The sequence below is a fragment of the Phycodurus eques genome, chromosome 16 (genome assembly GCF_024500275.1).
Source record: "Phycodurus eques isolate BA_2022a chromosome 16, UOR_Pequ_1.1, whole genome shotgun sequence".
NCBI lineage: Eukaryota > Metazoa > Chordata > Actinopteri > Syngnathiformes > Syngnathidae > Phycodurus > Phycodurus eques.
The window spans coordinates 13684575-13700579 of record NC_084540.1 but is presented as its reverse complement, the minus strand read 5'-3'; the positions used below and the strand labels follow the sequence as shown (position 1 = coordinate 13700579).

Below are 16005 nucleotides of genomic sequence, written 5' to 3'. Positions count from 1 at the left end.
TTAACTATAAAATACTGAGTTACTAAAACCATTAAAAAGAAACACTGGTAAACGTGGTCGTTGTCTGTAAAAAAAAAAAAAAAAAAAAAAAAAAAAAAAAAAATTCCACATACAGTATAGCGCAACAGTATATATCTGGTGTCTGATTTTGCATTAAAATGTATTATTTTGCATTTTTACAAGATTAGACATGTACAAAGTATATTCTGATAAGATTTTCTCTCTCCCTCGACAGTGAAGGATCATTTACAAAACGTAGATAATTTCTATTCATTTTCAAAATAATCTTGTCTTTTTTTTGTAACAGGACGATTTACGATACTGAAGGAACAGCAGACGAAGAACCAGCCTCCAGTCCACCTCTCTCTCTTTCATCCTCTCTTATGCTCTCTCTCTCTCTCTCTCTCTCTCTCTCTAGCAGCTAGCTCCCAGTGCCTATCAGCAGGCGTGAACGATTGTTCAGAGAGGGGTAAAAAATAAGACTTATGCATATAATGTATACAACAACAACAACAACAGGTCACAGCAAAAGCAAGCCAAAGAAAAACACAAAGTGATAACACAAAATAACAATGTGACAGCAAATGAAAAGAATGAGGACAAGTTTGGGAATGAGGGTGTGCATGTTGGACCCTGTAAGGCTGGGATTGGGATGGAAGTGGGGCCAAGAGAGAATGGAAGGCCTTAACACACCCAGATGGGTTACAAAATGTGTGTGTGTGTGTGTGTGTGTGTGTGTGTGTGTGTGTGTGTGTGGATGAGAGCTCTCTCTCTCTCTCACACACACACACACACACAATCATAAGAAAAGTGCTTTTAACAAACATTCATAATGGGCACTTTTTGTTGATTTGGGTGTTCATTCTGTGTGACCCGCACTCTAGTGTGGGTCATCTCGCTGTACCTTGTCAAACCTCAAATATGAACAAAACTAGCAGCATATGATCAAACGTTCCTGTATTTGAATAAATGCGCACCTCTACTTATGACTTCTATTTTTAACTGGAAACTGTAACCATAATGAAATGGAATTGAAGATGGTAAACGGAACTGTCTGAATTATCAACAATAAAATTTTTAACGTCTGCAGCAGCGCAGAAAACGGGCAACACGACATGAGAGTCACATGTATAAAGCAGACTCTAACATATCTTCTGATTCATATTCTACTCCACACTAACTGGACAGCTATTCAGCACAAATACAGATAACAGTTTCCTGTTTAGTGACCACAAAAGGGCCGTGATGGAGTAAGCGTAACGATTTGGCAAAAATCCTTATCATTATGGTTATAAGGCCTGGCTGGGAGAGTACGGCCAGCGGTTATTCCGCAGCACGACATTCAACAGTTGAACCCTAAAAAACTGTCAAAATAGGCACGTCGAAAAGTGGGATGGGGAAAAATTAAAGCGCAAAAATAGGTATTATACTTATGTGTGTGTGTGAGCAAAAGCGGTCGGGGGGGGGGGCTATGATAAAAATTCCAGTTAGAAATACCTTGACCCCCCCCCCCTGTCAAAAAGTTATTCAAAGTGCACTCTTGTGGTAAACACTATATAGAGGCCCAAATTGTAAGGCGGCAAAGGATGAATGCATGAAAAAAGACAAACATTGAACATGTACAGGTTGATGATGCCTTTACAACCTGGGGAAAAATGTAGGAAAAATCCATGCTGCGCCGCCAACGTTTGTGCAATCCGTTTGGGTGGTTACCCAGTTTTGTATCCCACATTTCCCAGAATGTGGACACAATCTATTGCTTTGCTTTCTTTATTGAAACTGTGCAACTGCTTAAAACCAATTGCAGGGTGGATTTGGATTTTCAGGTGGATGAAAACGGAGAAGTGCTTTTAAAAAGTATATCTACAAGTCTACTTACTCTCTCTTTAGCCTGAGTGTCTGAGGGAGTTTGAGACAGTTTAACCTGCCTGAGTTTGGATTGTCACGGGAAGCTAAGGGGTTGCATTTAAAGGAGCATAAGTATCATATTTTATTATTATAAGTGCTCTCTGCTTGGACAGCAAACTGGAGGGAGTCTACCTCTTTATCGTTCTGTGCATTGCTTCCTCTCTTTGCGTCTGTTGCTCCTGCTGTTCTCTAGATACATCGAAATGACTCAAACATGACTAACATCACCACGGCAACATCAGAATCACAACCTGTGTCGTCATTCACATTTCATTAAAGCTTCTCGACTGTTTACCTTTTAGAGAAAAAAGTACTCTGACATAGCTATTACATGAAAATAAAACACTCATATTTGCCTCTATAGAGCTTTGTTACATGTGAGTATTTACACGAGCATGGTCATAAAAGTCAATCCAAGGGTTGTGTGTGTTTTCTAATGAGCAAATGAGTTGTGTCTATGTGTCCTTTTAATACTGTCTGCAGTGGCCTGTCCATGTATCGAGTCGTCACTAATGAACTTGGAAAACATTACCAGGTGGATTTGGACTGTTGGTTGGGTCACATTTTGGTTGGATACACATTTTGTGTCTTTTTTGTTTTTGCTTTAGCAGATGACTGGAACGCCGTCCGTGTTGAAGATCATGCCTGTAGTGGGCTCGTAGGTGCCGGCCAGGTAGTAGAGGTCCTCGCTCTCGGCGTAGCGACGCGTGTGGGTCATCTGCTCGTATTCCTCCACGCCGACCACCAGACATTTGTGACTTACTGTCTGCACGTCGTTCTCGTCGCTGTGCGACGACTGGTACAGGGCGCGCTGCACACAGGCACAAACACGCTCGTGAATGACTGCATATGCATACCGCATACATCACGGGTCATAGACCTTTACCAGTGTACTTTTTAAGCAAAGAGATTTTATTACGCTGTAAACCAGGGGTGGGCCAACCTTGATTTTAAAAAACAGACAGATGGGGCAGGTCAGGTTGTTATTAATTTGACAATCCCGCGGACCAGGCCCAACCGCAAACAGCGACAATCTGCAAATAACTGACGGCCATTCTAATTGCATTGGGATTTTTTTGGGGGGCGGGGGGGGGGGGGTCTTATTGCCAGTAAGCGTTTTCAGGGTTGGGTCCTCCCCCCCAAAAAAGAAAAAAACATTAAAATATATATATATATATTTTAAATAGAAACAAAATTGAAAAATAAATTCATTAATAGGTGAACGTCGAATATGAGACATTGTATTTCTCTCTATAAAGAGAACTATTATTCTCTGAAATAGTTGAGATGTATCATCTCATTTTCGAGTGGTTACCATCATACATGCCAATGAAATTGTAGCAATTTGCCCTTCAGAGCACTTTAACAGGATTTTCTAATCACAAGACAGGGTGTCCCAAAATTTCATCATTTTATAACATGAGCCAATTCTTGCTCAAATGGTGTCAAATCTTAACGAGATGTGTAAAAACCGAACAAGTTTAATGTTACGTTGTTTTACTCATTCTTTTTTCCAGGGTGAAATATAACATTCATTCGCAATGAAGCCACATTTTGGGTGTTACAATAACCTTGGACAAGGTCAAACAAGTGTGCTGCATGCATTTTTGAGGAATTGTGGCGTGCTCGTGCTCATTGTTGTCGTATAATATGTCCTGCTAGGTGGCTAACAAAGCAGCTAGCATTGGGGATTATAAAAGGGCAAGTGTTAAGGAGATGGAGATAATCATAATCATAATCATAATAATCCGATTTCTTACCTCCATGAAGTCTTTTCGTTGAATAGAAGAATGCAGAGCTGCTGGTAATGACTGCCCACATATTTGTTCCCAGTTCTCATAGGGGAGGAAATTTCACAATTAGGAGAAAAATTCAGCAAAAAAGTCGGCAAAACGTTTAATTTCATAGCAATGTAGTCCCATCGTTCAAAACTGCTAATTTATCTTTTATTGGGACCCTCTTCCTACCTTCTTGTCAGTGAGTTTCTTGCCAGGGTTGGTCTCCTCTGGATGGTAGAACCAGTTGACCCTGACCACCATGTTGCTGCCCCACGACTCCCACATGCTCTGGATGCGACCAATGAAGGGCAGGTTGGGCCTTCCGGCGGACAGGAAGACGGCGCAGTCGCCGATGCGGATCATCTCTCGGCCACGCACGATGGCCTTGTAGAAAAGCTTCTTGGCCTTGCCCTTCATCCCTCGTCTCTGTGAAAGGGGATTTCAAAGGAGAGACGATCACAGAGTGGAACAAGAAATACGGTGGGTGATTCTCCGCGATCTGCGTGAGGGTTCACTGCTCACCTGAGTGGGCTTCCCAAACCACTTCCACAGCTGTCTGGCTGGAAGGAATGCAGAAATCTTAGGCCTGTTTTCCACACTGGGAAGCCGTTGCCGTTTGGCCAATTCCTTGGTGGTGGGGAGGTGCACCCCCTCTCTCCGCTTCGGCCTCCCCACCTTTCCCTCTCCTCCGCTGGGCTTCGGTTTAGGAGGACGCCCCCTTTGCCCGGAACCCTTGCCGGTGGCTGGTTTGGCTATTTTCACTGGAGCGGTGGGAGTCTGAGGGGTTGACGGAGAATGGGAGCGAGGAGATGCCTCCTCTTCCTCCACTTTTATACCTGGCTCCCCCTTCACATCCTCCTCTTCCTCATGCTGCTCCTCTTTCACTTTGTCCTGTGCTGCAGGCAAAGGAGAGACCGGGCCCAGAGTAGGGGTCGGGTTCCTCTCTTCGTCAGAGCTGCAGGAGGAGTCATCTGTCGATGACGAGGATGAGGAGGAAGACGAAGAGGACGATGAAGATGAGGAAGAGCCGGAGCAGGATGAAGAGGAGGAGGAGCAGCTTGAGGTGCATTTCTTCTTCTTCTTCTTCTTGACATTCCCTTTGCCGCTTTCTTCTTCTGACTCGGAGCTGCTGCTGCTGCTGCTTGGAGACTCTTCCTTTATCTTCCTCTCCTTCCTTCTGTCCTCCTGCTTTTGCTCTTCTTTTTTGCCTTTCCCCTCCCTGGCCTCGGCTTCCTGTCCTCTACCGTGGCTCTCCCCTTTCTCTTTAGCCAGTACTTGCGCAGTGTAAGTGGACTCTTTGTCGCGCAGGCCCGACTCGCACTCAGGACCTCTTGGCTTTGATTTGAGCAGTTTCTGTTCAGCTGTGGCCATGGGTGTAGGATCCCGTCTGACACTTTGGCCCTCCAGCAACATCAGAGCCTTGGTCTTTTTAGTTTTGGGCGAGGTCACGCCCTCGTGATCAAGCTTGACGAGGGGCTCGGCGGACACTGGCTTCCGCTTCATCACCGCGCCCACGTCCCCGTGCCTGGAGGCGGGCTTGAGCCTGGAGATGGAGTTGGGCCTGGATGACAACTGTTCGGGCGGCATCTTCAGTTTGGGTCCAGAGAGAGTTGCTGATGAAGGTCTGGGACTCAGAGAGGAGCTGGATTTGCCTGCTGACAGCCTTGCAACTGGGCTGGGAAGGAGAACAGATCCGACGGGTCTGGAGCTGCCGTGACGGTCCGAGGAGGGTTTATTTTTGGTTGTGGATGTAGAGGCGGACCTGGGAGTGGAGGACACACTGGCCTTTGCTGCACTTGGTAATCCTGTCATGCTGGGTCTGGACACAGGCCTATTGGAAGTACTGACATTGTTGCTGTTCTCTCTCTCTCTACGCTGGCCGTTGTATGAGGTCAGATTAGGCTGGCTGTACAGGTCCACAGTTAGGACCTTTCCGTAGGTGGATGGATAGAGTGACGAAGATTGCTTAGCTTTAGGTTTAGCTGCAGGAGCTGAGCCTGTCTTTCTGGGTCTTGCGGAGGTAGGACTACTTGAAGGGGACGTGATGGAACTCTTGTGTCCCGGTTTTGCTCGTCCCCCAACTGCGGGCCGCGAGGCAGGCCGGGGCTTCTCCTGATTTGCTTTCTTGACTGACAAGGCCCTCTCCTGGGCGGCTTTGGCCAAATCCTGGGCTTTGTCTGCAGCCTGGGTGCAAGATGGAGACTCTGTTTTCTCCTTGCAATCAGAGCTCAAGGAGATTTCTGGGGGTGTGTGGAAACAACAACACCATAGTTTAGTTTCAGTTAAGAATATCCACCAATCACTCATACGACCCGAAATTCCAAGACGCCGACGCGTCAAAATGAGCGTGACGTTCCAAACAGCGGCATTTGCCCTAAAAACTCGACTTAACAAGCACAACTGGAACATTATTGGTGAGAAGAGCAGTGTGGGCAATAGAATAGTGCTTAAACTTAAACTGCTTAAACATTTTATTTGTTATGGAGAATTTTAGAAACATTTAAAGTGCTCATTTCATGTTTTTTTTTTTTTTAATTCCACAAAGATAGTGGCCACTTGTCATGTTGCTAGTACAAAGAGTAACAATTCGATTCTCATTCGGAAGTCATTCGTTGCTGTCCAACAAAGAATCAAAATTTGGAGGGCAAGTCCGAGCCCTACTTACGAGTGATCTTTCTGGAGTAATTTTCTTACGCTACGTTTACACTATGTTCGTGGCGGCCACAGCAGCCATGGAAATGTAGTGCATCGTGGGATTTTGGCCTTTCGTTTCTCTGTATTCAAGTCTCGCTAAGTTTTCTCATGGTCTATCAAGGTGTCCGTGACAGGCCGTGCTGGGACGAGGCTGCCGAGTCCCGGAACATCAACGGCGCTTTACCTTTCAGGCCGCGGTTTACCACGGACGCCAGTACGTTCCCTCAAGTACTGATGGGATCGCTCATGTTTCTGTCGAGGCTTTTTACAGATGAAACGTAGACGCCAGGGAGAGTTGGACAGCGTTTGTTGCCCGGCCAGAGTCGAAATAAATGTTTGCTAATGTTACTTTTCCGTCAACAACTGATTCACTAATCCGTCTTCTGTACCAGAACATGCCAAAAGAGCCATTATTCACAGAAAATGTGAGCCCTACCAAGGACGGCCTCCGAGTTGTGTTTCAAGTTGATCTATTACGTATTGTCAGCTTTTGTTGCGTTCACCCCGCCCTACTACGGCCAACCAAGTTTCTCATCTGCACCCATGACTGCTGTTGCAAATTTTTGGACAATTGAAACAATTCGCCAGGCATCCATGGCAATCACTAACTGCCACGGGAACATAGTGTAAGCGCTGCTTCAGTTTAGGTCTGTTGGACTTCCTGTTCCTTTTAACTCTTGATCACCAGCCTCGTGTTTAATCAGGTTAGCATGCATGACAGACATGACTTTTGTTTTTTAATTGGGTTTTGAGGCGCAAATGATTGTGCTACAGGAATTCTGCCTGGGGGCGTGCAACAAATCATGTTTTGGGTTGTCTGTGCTATTTATAATAAGGAGAACAAATAAACAAACTATCCAAAAATAATAATACAATTGCAATGTTGAATGTAATTTGAAATTTGAAGGAAGATATTTTTCCCGTTAAAATTTTCCCCTATGTTAAGATTGCAAATACTGTTATACACAAAATTTGTCCAAATAAAACTGACAAACAAATCTCAGCATCAGTAGTTGGTTGACAATGAATCAAATGTTTTCCAGCTACGTGGCCTACATAAGTTTTATTTTTATACGACAAAGAAACTTTTACGCAGGATATTGTCTAATTTTCATTGTGCCACTTTGTGACCTTTGCACTTCACAAACCAGCAGGGAAACCAGGCAGAATTTAAAATGTTTAAGATCTGCTTAGTCTTGCAACTTGTCATATGTCATGTATGAGACTCAAAATTACAGTAGCCTGGTCCTTCCAGAACAAAATGCTGTTTGAGCAAATAAAACAAGAGACTAAAGTGGTCATGACAGCATTGATCTAATGATTATAGAAATAAAAAAAAAAAATTTTTTTTAGCCTTGCTTACTTTGTTTGTTGATGACTATGACTCGTCAAACGATGACATAATGTTGGATAGTTCTATTTTAGCCCTTTAATAGTCTGTAGGAGTCAAACATTAGGTTTGTTTCCATTTTTCTTACTTAACACAAATGACGCTGGCATTTGTCTTTAATGGATATTTAAAACACTAAAACAGAAAAACATTCTGTCCATCATGAGCATTAAGGCAAATTATGTGAAATTAATTTCTTTAGTTATAATTCTATGCAAACACATTTGGTTTCATGTGAGAGGAATGATCCTTTACTGGGCCCAAGGAATTACTTGAAGGGCAGAATAAAGGCAAATAAAAGCAAAAGCGATTGCAGATTTATTTTTAAGATACTTGACCTCCAGTGGGAAATACCAACTTGCCTTTCTAGCAGACGTGGGTTGAAATGGCGTTACATTTACTCAAGTAACATTTTGTATAAATACTGTAAATGTCAGAGTAGTTTGAATGAAGCATACTTTTTACTCGAGTATGGTTGCTAAGAAGAAATGGTTCTTTTACTCATTTACAATAAGCTACATGCCGCTCGCTACTGTCATTTATCAATAATTGCACGCACGATCTATTTTTAGACTTTGGTTTTCGACTACCACATCGGGTGCCGTTGTTCCAGTCCAACGTTACCACAGTGATGTTTGAATCAAGTTCACCAGTCAAACGACACAAGCGAGGAGTCACATGTCTGCACACAAAGTCTTCATTGGGGTTCGCGGACCAATCGAAGTGAAACGTGACAGCTGCGCGTCACTCCTGTTTACATTACAGACTCCGAAAAACAACAGCTTTAACATGCAGCGCAGTTTTGACACTGCCCCAACTATTTCAGCCCACTTCTGCCTTGCACATGTTTCTGCTGTTGTTTTGGCTCTACATAAAGCAACATTAGCCTTATTTTATTGTAACAAGTAACTGTAAAACATGCATCTTCTGTGGTACGTTCTGTTCTCTCTCTTTCACACACACACACACACACACACACACACACACACACACTTTATCAATAAGTCTGGTCAGCAAACAGCTTCTTCATGCAGTCATTTTCGTGGCTAATGCAAATAATGTTTCTGTAAGGCCCTATGGATGTGTTGATGTTGTTTTCCACTTAAAAACTTAAATGGTGGCAGGTGTGTGTGGACTCCCGTTGAACATGAGTTTGAATGTTACTTATAAAGGGGACTGCATCCTTGTGCAAGCAGATTTATTTTTATTAAGTTTAGTTAAACTTTATTTAACCAGGTAAAAGAGCAGTTAAAACAGAACATCGCTTTTGCAATGGTGACGTGGCCAAGAAGGCAGCAAGTTAAATGTCAAGTCCAAGTCAATCTCATGCAAGCTTATTTCAGTTGCTTATTTTCACCTCCCCTCTCAAAAAAAAAAAAAAAAAAAAAAAATTCAATTGAGTTGTAGAAATTCTAGGTCACATTAATGGTGGAAAAGGTTTAAAAATTATTTATCTTTGTCAAAATTATTTTACAACACAAAAACCTGGAATTTGAACAGGGGTGTGTATACTTTTTATATCCACTGCAGCCTTGTTCCTGTTTTTGTAATCTGCCTGGTGAGCCTACAGTATTGTGCTGTTTAACAAGTGGAAACAATTTTGTATCAGAAATTTTTTTTGGCGCTGAATTTGCCTTAATATGTTATTTTACAAAGATTTTAGATTAAGCAGTATCTGAATTTACACATTCATATTTTATTTACTTATTTTTATTTTCTTCGACGTTCGTGCTCTGATTTAAAAAAAAAAAATCAGAAGTTACTCACTAGTTACTCAATAATTGAGTCGTTTTTTTAATGCGTCCTTTCTTACTCTTACTCAAGTAATTAAGGACTACTTTTTACTTTTACTTGAGTCATATTACGCTAAATTAACAGTACTCTTACTTGAGTACAATATTTGGCTACTCTATCCACCTCTGCGTTCTAGAAGGATTTGCAGTTTTCATTTTTGTTATAGCCATGAAATACCCATTATTGTTGAATCATACTCACATCATAAATCTCAGAATGATTTACGTATTGTTGTTCTCCAGCATTTTTGTGTGAGGTCAGCTCACCTGGTTTGGGTTTGGGCTTGCGACCAGGTTTCCCCTTGACTTTTGGAGCAGTTTCATCAGTCTTGGTCTCTTTGCCCTCCTTGCTGCATTTGCGTACCCTCCTGCGGGAGCAACTGGCCACCAGAAGTGCGGGGGAAGGCTCAGCGCCTGCCCGGGGGGCACATAACCAACAGGATTTAGGGCTCAGGCTTCCTGTGTGGCACCACACATTCTAATACATATGTTTGCCATACTGAAAAACTCGATGAACATTCCGTATCACGATTATAGTGACCAACATTATCAGCGTTATGGTGCTGCTAAATAAATAGATTTTACTGCAGTTTATCAGTAAACCAGAAACCATTTATCCCCAATCAGGACTACAGTAAATATCTATTTTTTAGAAGACATTTAGCACTCGATGATCTTTGTGACAGTTCCCCCCAGAGTTTATTCTCTCACAAAGTAACAACATAAAACATGCCAGAAGTCCCTAAGCTGCAAAACTGGAAGATATTTAATCAAGCGCCTGGCACAGTAAGTTGTGGTTGGAAGTGTTTCTAGTTTGACTCATCTTCTAAAAAGTTGTCTCTTAAATTGCCGCATTTTAATGTTCGTTTGTTTTTTGTATAATAGAGCAATAATCTCCTGAGGGAAAACTCTTTGTTCACTTGGTTATTTTTGTTACATACAGCGGCACGGTGGACGACTGGTTAGAGCGCGTCAGCCTCACAGTTCGGAGGACCCGGGTTCAATCCCCGGTCCCGCCTGTGTGGAGTTTGCATGTTCTCCCCGTGCCTACGTGGGTTTTCTCCGGCCACTCCGGTTTCCTCCCACATCCCAAAAACATGCATTAATTGGAGACTCTAAATTGCCCGTAGGTGTGAATGTGAGTGCGAATGGTTGTTTGTTTGTATGTGCCCTGCGATTGGCTGGCAACCAGTTCAGGGCGTACCCCGCCTCCTGCCCGATGACAGCTGGGATAGGCTCCAGCACGCCCGCGACCCAAGTGAGGAGAAGCGGCTCAGAAAATGGATGGATGGATGGATGTTACATACACTTTTGCAAAATGGGTTGAAGGGGTTAGCAAGTGAGAGATGTCAAATGTGTGGTTGACTGCAATGTAAGAGGTCTCATCGACAGCTTGGGAAGAGGCTTAGCGTCTCTTTAATGCCTCTGCCCAATTTCTCTCCATTTTATCTTTAGCTTAGCAAATATACACAACAATGAAGCTTGAGTCTTTGTGTTTAAGATTTAAGCATTATATACACACACATTTGTTTTTGTAGATTAAAAAATACATTTGTAGGCTGTCAAGATAAAGTTAAAGCATCAGGTGGTAGTCTAACCATAAGGCCAGTTTGGCCTATCAAAGGCCCAAGGGGTAAATGTAGGAAAATGTATCTGTGTGTGTGTGCGTGCACTGAGAGTAGCAGAGTCACATTCATATATACTAAAGTCAGCAAAACACAACAGGCATAAAACAGACAGCCAAAAGGTTAGAAAAACTTGTATCTATCCACGCTGGAACTGCTGTTATAAAAAGTTTTATCAAGTCACTTCATTGCGACCTAAAACATAGTTTGTGTGGACACAAAAGGTTAAAAAGCAGCGGAAAAAAATGTTTGTGACCCCCCCCACACACACACACACACACACACACATCTTGCAAATAAAAACAGGCGTGACCTAAGGCCCCCAAGCTGAATCGTAAACCAACTTTGTGTTTTACTGCCACAGAGGTCAAGCGAAACCCCAAAGGGCGACTGTGTAAAACAATTGTCCTCTTTTGTCAACTGGGAGCATTTGATTTTTCTTGTTTCAAGATCGCTGTTCTGTGTAGAAATGGGGAAGGAAAGAAAAAGGAACAACTGTGCATGAGCAGTGTCTATGTTAATGATGTGCTCACAGTGGATCTTGTAGTCCGGAGGCAGAAGTCGGATGTGAGAGAGAGGGATGCGTCCTGTGTCGCCATCGTCAAACTCCACAGTGATGAGATCGTCGTTCTCGTCGATGTCGGAACTTCCTGTTTGGCGAGTAAGCATTTGACAGGAAGTTGAGCAACTGTCTCAATTTGTTTATCATTACATTGTGATTAATATTGTTGCTTATCGTTTACTGATATTAATTAATCCAGTCTGAGTTTAAAAACAACACGAGCTTCACACCATTTAGTCAGTCGGAGGGGAATTAAATAGCAAAGTAATTGTTTGTCAACTGCCTATTCCCTAAATTGTGTCTGTGAGTGAGTCGCCTTCACATAATAACCCACACAGAGTTTCTCAGCAAACGACTTGGCAGTCACGCCCGACCAAGATCAAGAACCACTTTGACACAACTGCCGAAGAACTATCAAGTCAAAGCCAAAAAGGTAAGCAGAGCTGTAGTGTTATTAAATAGCCAACAATGTAACCAGCACAGTAAGATGTTTACACTAGAAGTAAGAATTGAATAAAAATTCACCAGGTAAGATTTCGCATTGTTGCATTGTTGTCTTGGGCGTTCGCTTGTTTTCCGCACTGTGGTGAGGGATGAGATCTAACAGATCTGCCCCTAAAACAAGCCAATTGCAAAATCGCACGAAATATGCTGATTAATTATGTCTATCGGTCCTGATCCTTTGGGGGTATTTTGCCAAAACACATCACAGACATGTTATTCAGACACCTGGAAATGGTTCGAAAGTGTGGAAGACAAAAAAAAGAACAATATGTCTCCGTTAAGTAATTCTGGCTTGTCTTAAGTGTAAAGCGGCCTTTAAAATGATCTGGTCCATGTTTAATGCCAACGGAAAGGCTTTTTCAGCACTTGCAAGGCCAATTCTTGAGGTTCTACACCGCATACACTGACAGCTCCTCCCAAAACCTGTACCGGTAAATGATGAACTGCAGACTACAACCACAAAAATAAATATACCGTATTGTCAAATGAAAACCTTCCTGACAGCTTGCTTTGGCTAATAGGCGTGTACTGTATGCTATATTTACACTTACATGTGACTAAGATCAGGTATAACAATACCCAGTTGATTTTACACATTTGTCTGTGCTGCCAGCTACAATTAAATTGTAAATTGAATATGACTCATGGCATCCAAGTTCTGTGTGTGTGTGTGTGTGTGTGTGCGTGCTCTCATGTACCGTTGACAACCGTGCCGGGATAAAGGCAGCGGTACTGCTGACTCCAGTAGGCAGCAATGCGGGTGCCCTCGGGGAGATAGCGCACCGACGGAGGCTTCACATCAATGATCTGAACATAGAGAAGTATAAAGGCTTGAAAATGTCAGAACAACACGGGCCACGCTAGCGCACGCTAAGTGTTTCTCACCAACATCAAATGAGCTTCGTTGATTTATTTCATCAAGACTACTGAGACCAACTTGAATAAGCGAGAGAGGCGAGAGCTCAGGGAGGTTTAGCGCATGTGGCCGTCACATGACGTATGACCTACTTTGTTTCATGCATGTTTCATGTTTCACTTTCAGCTCCAGCGGCTCTCCTCTCGTGTGTCACTGGAAATACGAGCGCGAGCGATGTGGCGCATTTAACCCCGCCATTCTCATGCGAGTGACATCCAGTTTACTCACAGCCTCCTGCAGCAGTTGCTCCAAGCAGTAGATGTGCGGCCGGTTCCCTCTCTCGCCCTCCACCACCACACTGTATCTGCAGTCCAGAATTACAGGAAGGTCAATGTGCAGCAAACAAATGGAAGAGCCACATCCACTTTTTTACGGGGATTTCTTACCTAGACGCCACATTGCATCATTTCTGAGTGCGTTGAATTAAGTGTAGCTGACTGAGACTTACCATCATATTCGATCTACTTTTTGCAGGGTACTTCCATTTAACACACATACATTGGTTGCCTCTCAAGAAAAGAAACCAAAGGCTTTACATACCACATTCTTTATAATAAATGTCTAATTAGAGATATTTTTGCATTAAGTTATGGATGCACAGTACTTTGACTCGATTGTTGCACAGCTCACATTTACATTCCTCTAAAATATTACATTGGATTTGAGCACATCTAAGCGAGCAAAAGAGAGCTGATGTTTTTTTTTCCCCCATTTCAGAGTTTGTCAAAGGCTCTTATTGATTTGCTTCCAGTGATTAAGATGTTAAGTACAGAAGTCCTCGATTTACGAACGAGTTCCGTTCCTACGCTGTCGACGTAACACGAATTTCCTCGTAAGTCGGATTTCACCGTTAAAATCGAAATTTACGGCGAAATACTTCTGTTGCGGATATTGTCCCACGTGATTGTGACAGCAAGTTCAGTGTGTGTGGGCGTGTGCGTCGATGTGCGAGTGAGACGGGACTGCGCAGGCGTCGTCCGGCGGGACTGCGAAGGAGGAAGGAGTGCGTGCCGATGCGAGTGTGTACAGTAGCAAGTGTTGTTACGGCGACCGGGGAAGAGTAGCGATTAGCGGAGGACCCGTTGATGTTGAATGTGCAGAGGAGCTAATAAAGCCATTAAAGCAGCAAATCGGTGTTTCGTGCCTTTATTGTTGCCGCCACCCAGCTCAGCTGTGCAACGCGAGAAGGGAGTTAACACCTCAGGTGACCGTAGCACGAAAGGTTAACACTTCGTATAAAAAAATAAGATGCTGTACTTGCCATTACTGCTGAGAATGTGAAAAAAGGAGGGCGAAAAAGGCAAGCACTATCCACTAGCTAAGCAGAAACACTATGGTGCTGGGACAAAACGGCGGACGAGGCACGGGCGTCGTAAAGTCGAAACGTCGTCGGTCGAGTGCGTCGTAACTCGAGGACTTCCTGTATGCACTACACTGCGTCCCAAGGCACTTTGGCACATGAAATTGAAAATGAAACAGCAAGACTGTACTGCACTGAATTTCTTTGATGCAGTGTAGCCTCAAAACTCATCACTGAAAACAAGCCAACTTCCACATTGATTTGCACAGCCCGTCTAGATTAAACATTCCACTAAAATCAATCAATAACAGGTTGTAAACAATCTTGTTCATAACAGAACCCACCAAAAGGTAAGCTTCCCTACATGTTTTATTGTTTTTAGATTTTGCCATAACAGTTAGACTACAAAAATTCAAAATCTCTCAAAGAATTTGAGTAAGGAAATAAAGTTATTTTTAAAAACATACTCAACTGGCAGTTTTTTCTACTCATTTCAAGTAAAAATTGGCTTGAAACAAGTGAAAAGAGTCTATTTTGATGAGTCTTATTATAAGTGTAATCAGATTTGTTTTGAAACTTTGGACTAGAAATAAGACAAATATTCTTGTTAAGAATTGGAGTTGTTGCCCTCAATTTGCACTTACATGACAATTAATTGTTATCTAAAATTAAAAACATAACTGTACAATAAATTATATGATGAGGAAGAGTCCCCACAAAATGCATTATGGTGAGTGAACACCTGTTCTGGACACACCCACAATAGAAAATAAACAAACAACAACAAAAAAAAACAATCACAACATAGAAACCATATAAGGTTTAACCTATCTACACACAAAACATTAAAAAAGACAATGTAACCATATTTTAGACAAAAATGCATTGAAAATACACATTGTAGTATCGATGTAAATCTTTTATATACTCACATATCAGGTGAGTGCACGGTGTGTACATGTCCTGCGTACAGAAGTTGGTCGTCCATCGGGATCAAAACTCGAAGTCCGTCGGCCAAAGAGTCTTTGTCCAACACGCACTGCACTGGAGCTGGACACATCAAACACGAATTACAGGACATGAACACACACACACGTGTGCAGGTTCTTATGACGTTCTCGTTGAGTAAACGCTGACCAGGTGTCGAGGACCTCTCGGGAACGCTGTTGCTGCGTGGCGGCAGGAGCTCGTCTTCACTGAAGCTGCTGTCCTGATTGGGCTCAAAGTCTTCATCAGCCGCCATGCTCTCCATCAGCCGGCTCACTGCTCCCCTGGACTGCTGCAAATCACACGCCGCAGGGCCCTTATTTTTCTGCTAACACATTATATTCCTTGATTGAATTTTAGAAACATTTATTTCGTCTTGAGGAAATGGGGTTTTCTATTGCCCTTTTATTATTGGTATTATTTATACCAGCTGGCTACATAACCACTTGAATAATGTAATTAGATTCAATATAAGGGCAGTATTGGGGGGGGGGGGGGGAATCATTCTGATGGACTCTTTTTATTATCGTGGGTGTAGTTCCGCATCA

The 16005-nt window shown here is 42.9% G+C and overlaps 1 protein-coding gene across 5 annotated transcripts in view; it reads right to left on the bottom strand.

The window, feature by feature from the left end:
• Positions 1–688: 688 nt before the first annotated feature.
• Positions 689–16005, bottom strand: part of tnrc18 (trinucleotide repeat containing 18) — a 52313-nt gene continuing 36996 nt past the window's right edge. For 3 of the 5 annotated variants that reach the window (XM_061701591.1, XM_061701592.1, XM_061701595.1), the window contains exons 21-30: positions 15608–15782; positions 15403–15520; positions 13399–13474; positions 12953–13061; positions 11722–11838; positions 9831–9977; positions 4209–5926; positions 3876–4112; positions 3669–3743; positions 689–2719 (exon numbers count right to left, since the gene is read on the bottom strand). In XM_061701591.1, coding sequence (XP_061557575.1) covers positions 2513–2719; positions 3669–3743; positions 3876–4112; positions 4209–5926; positions 9831–9977; positions 11722–11838; positions 12953–13061; positions 13399–13474; positions 15403–15520; positions 15608–15782 — 2979 coding nt within the window. In that variant the 3' untranslated portion in view covers positions 689–2512. The remainder of the gene's footprint in view (positions 2720–3668; positions 3744–3875; positions 4113–4208; positions 5927–9830; positions 9978–11721; positions 11839–12952; positions 13062–13398; positions 13475–15402; positions 15521–15607; positions 15783–16005) is intronic. The other 2 variants (XM_061701593.1, XM_061701594.1) reach the window with 1 other exon arrangement.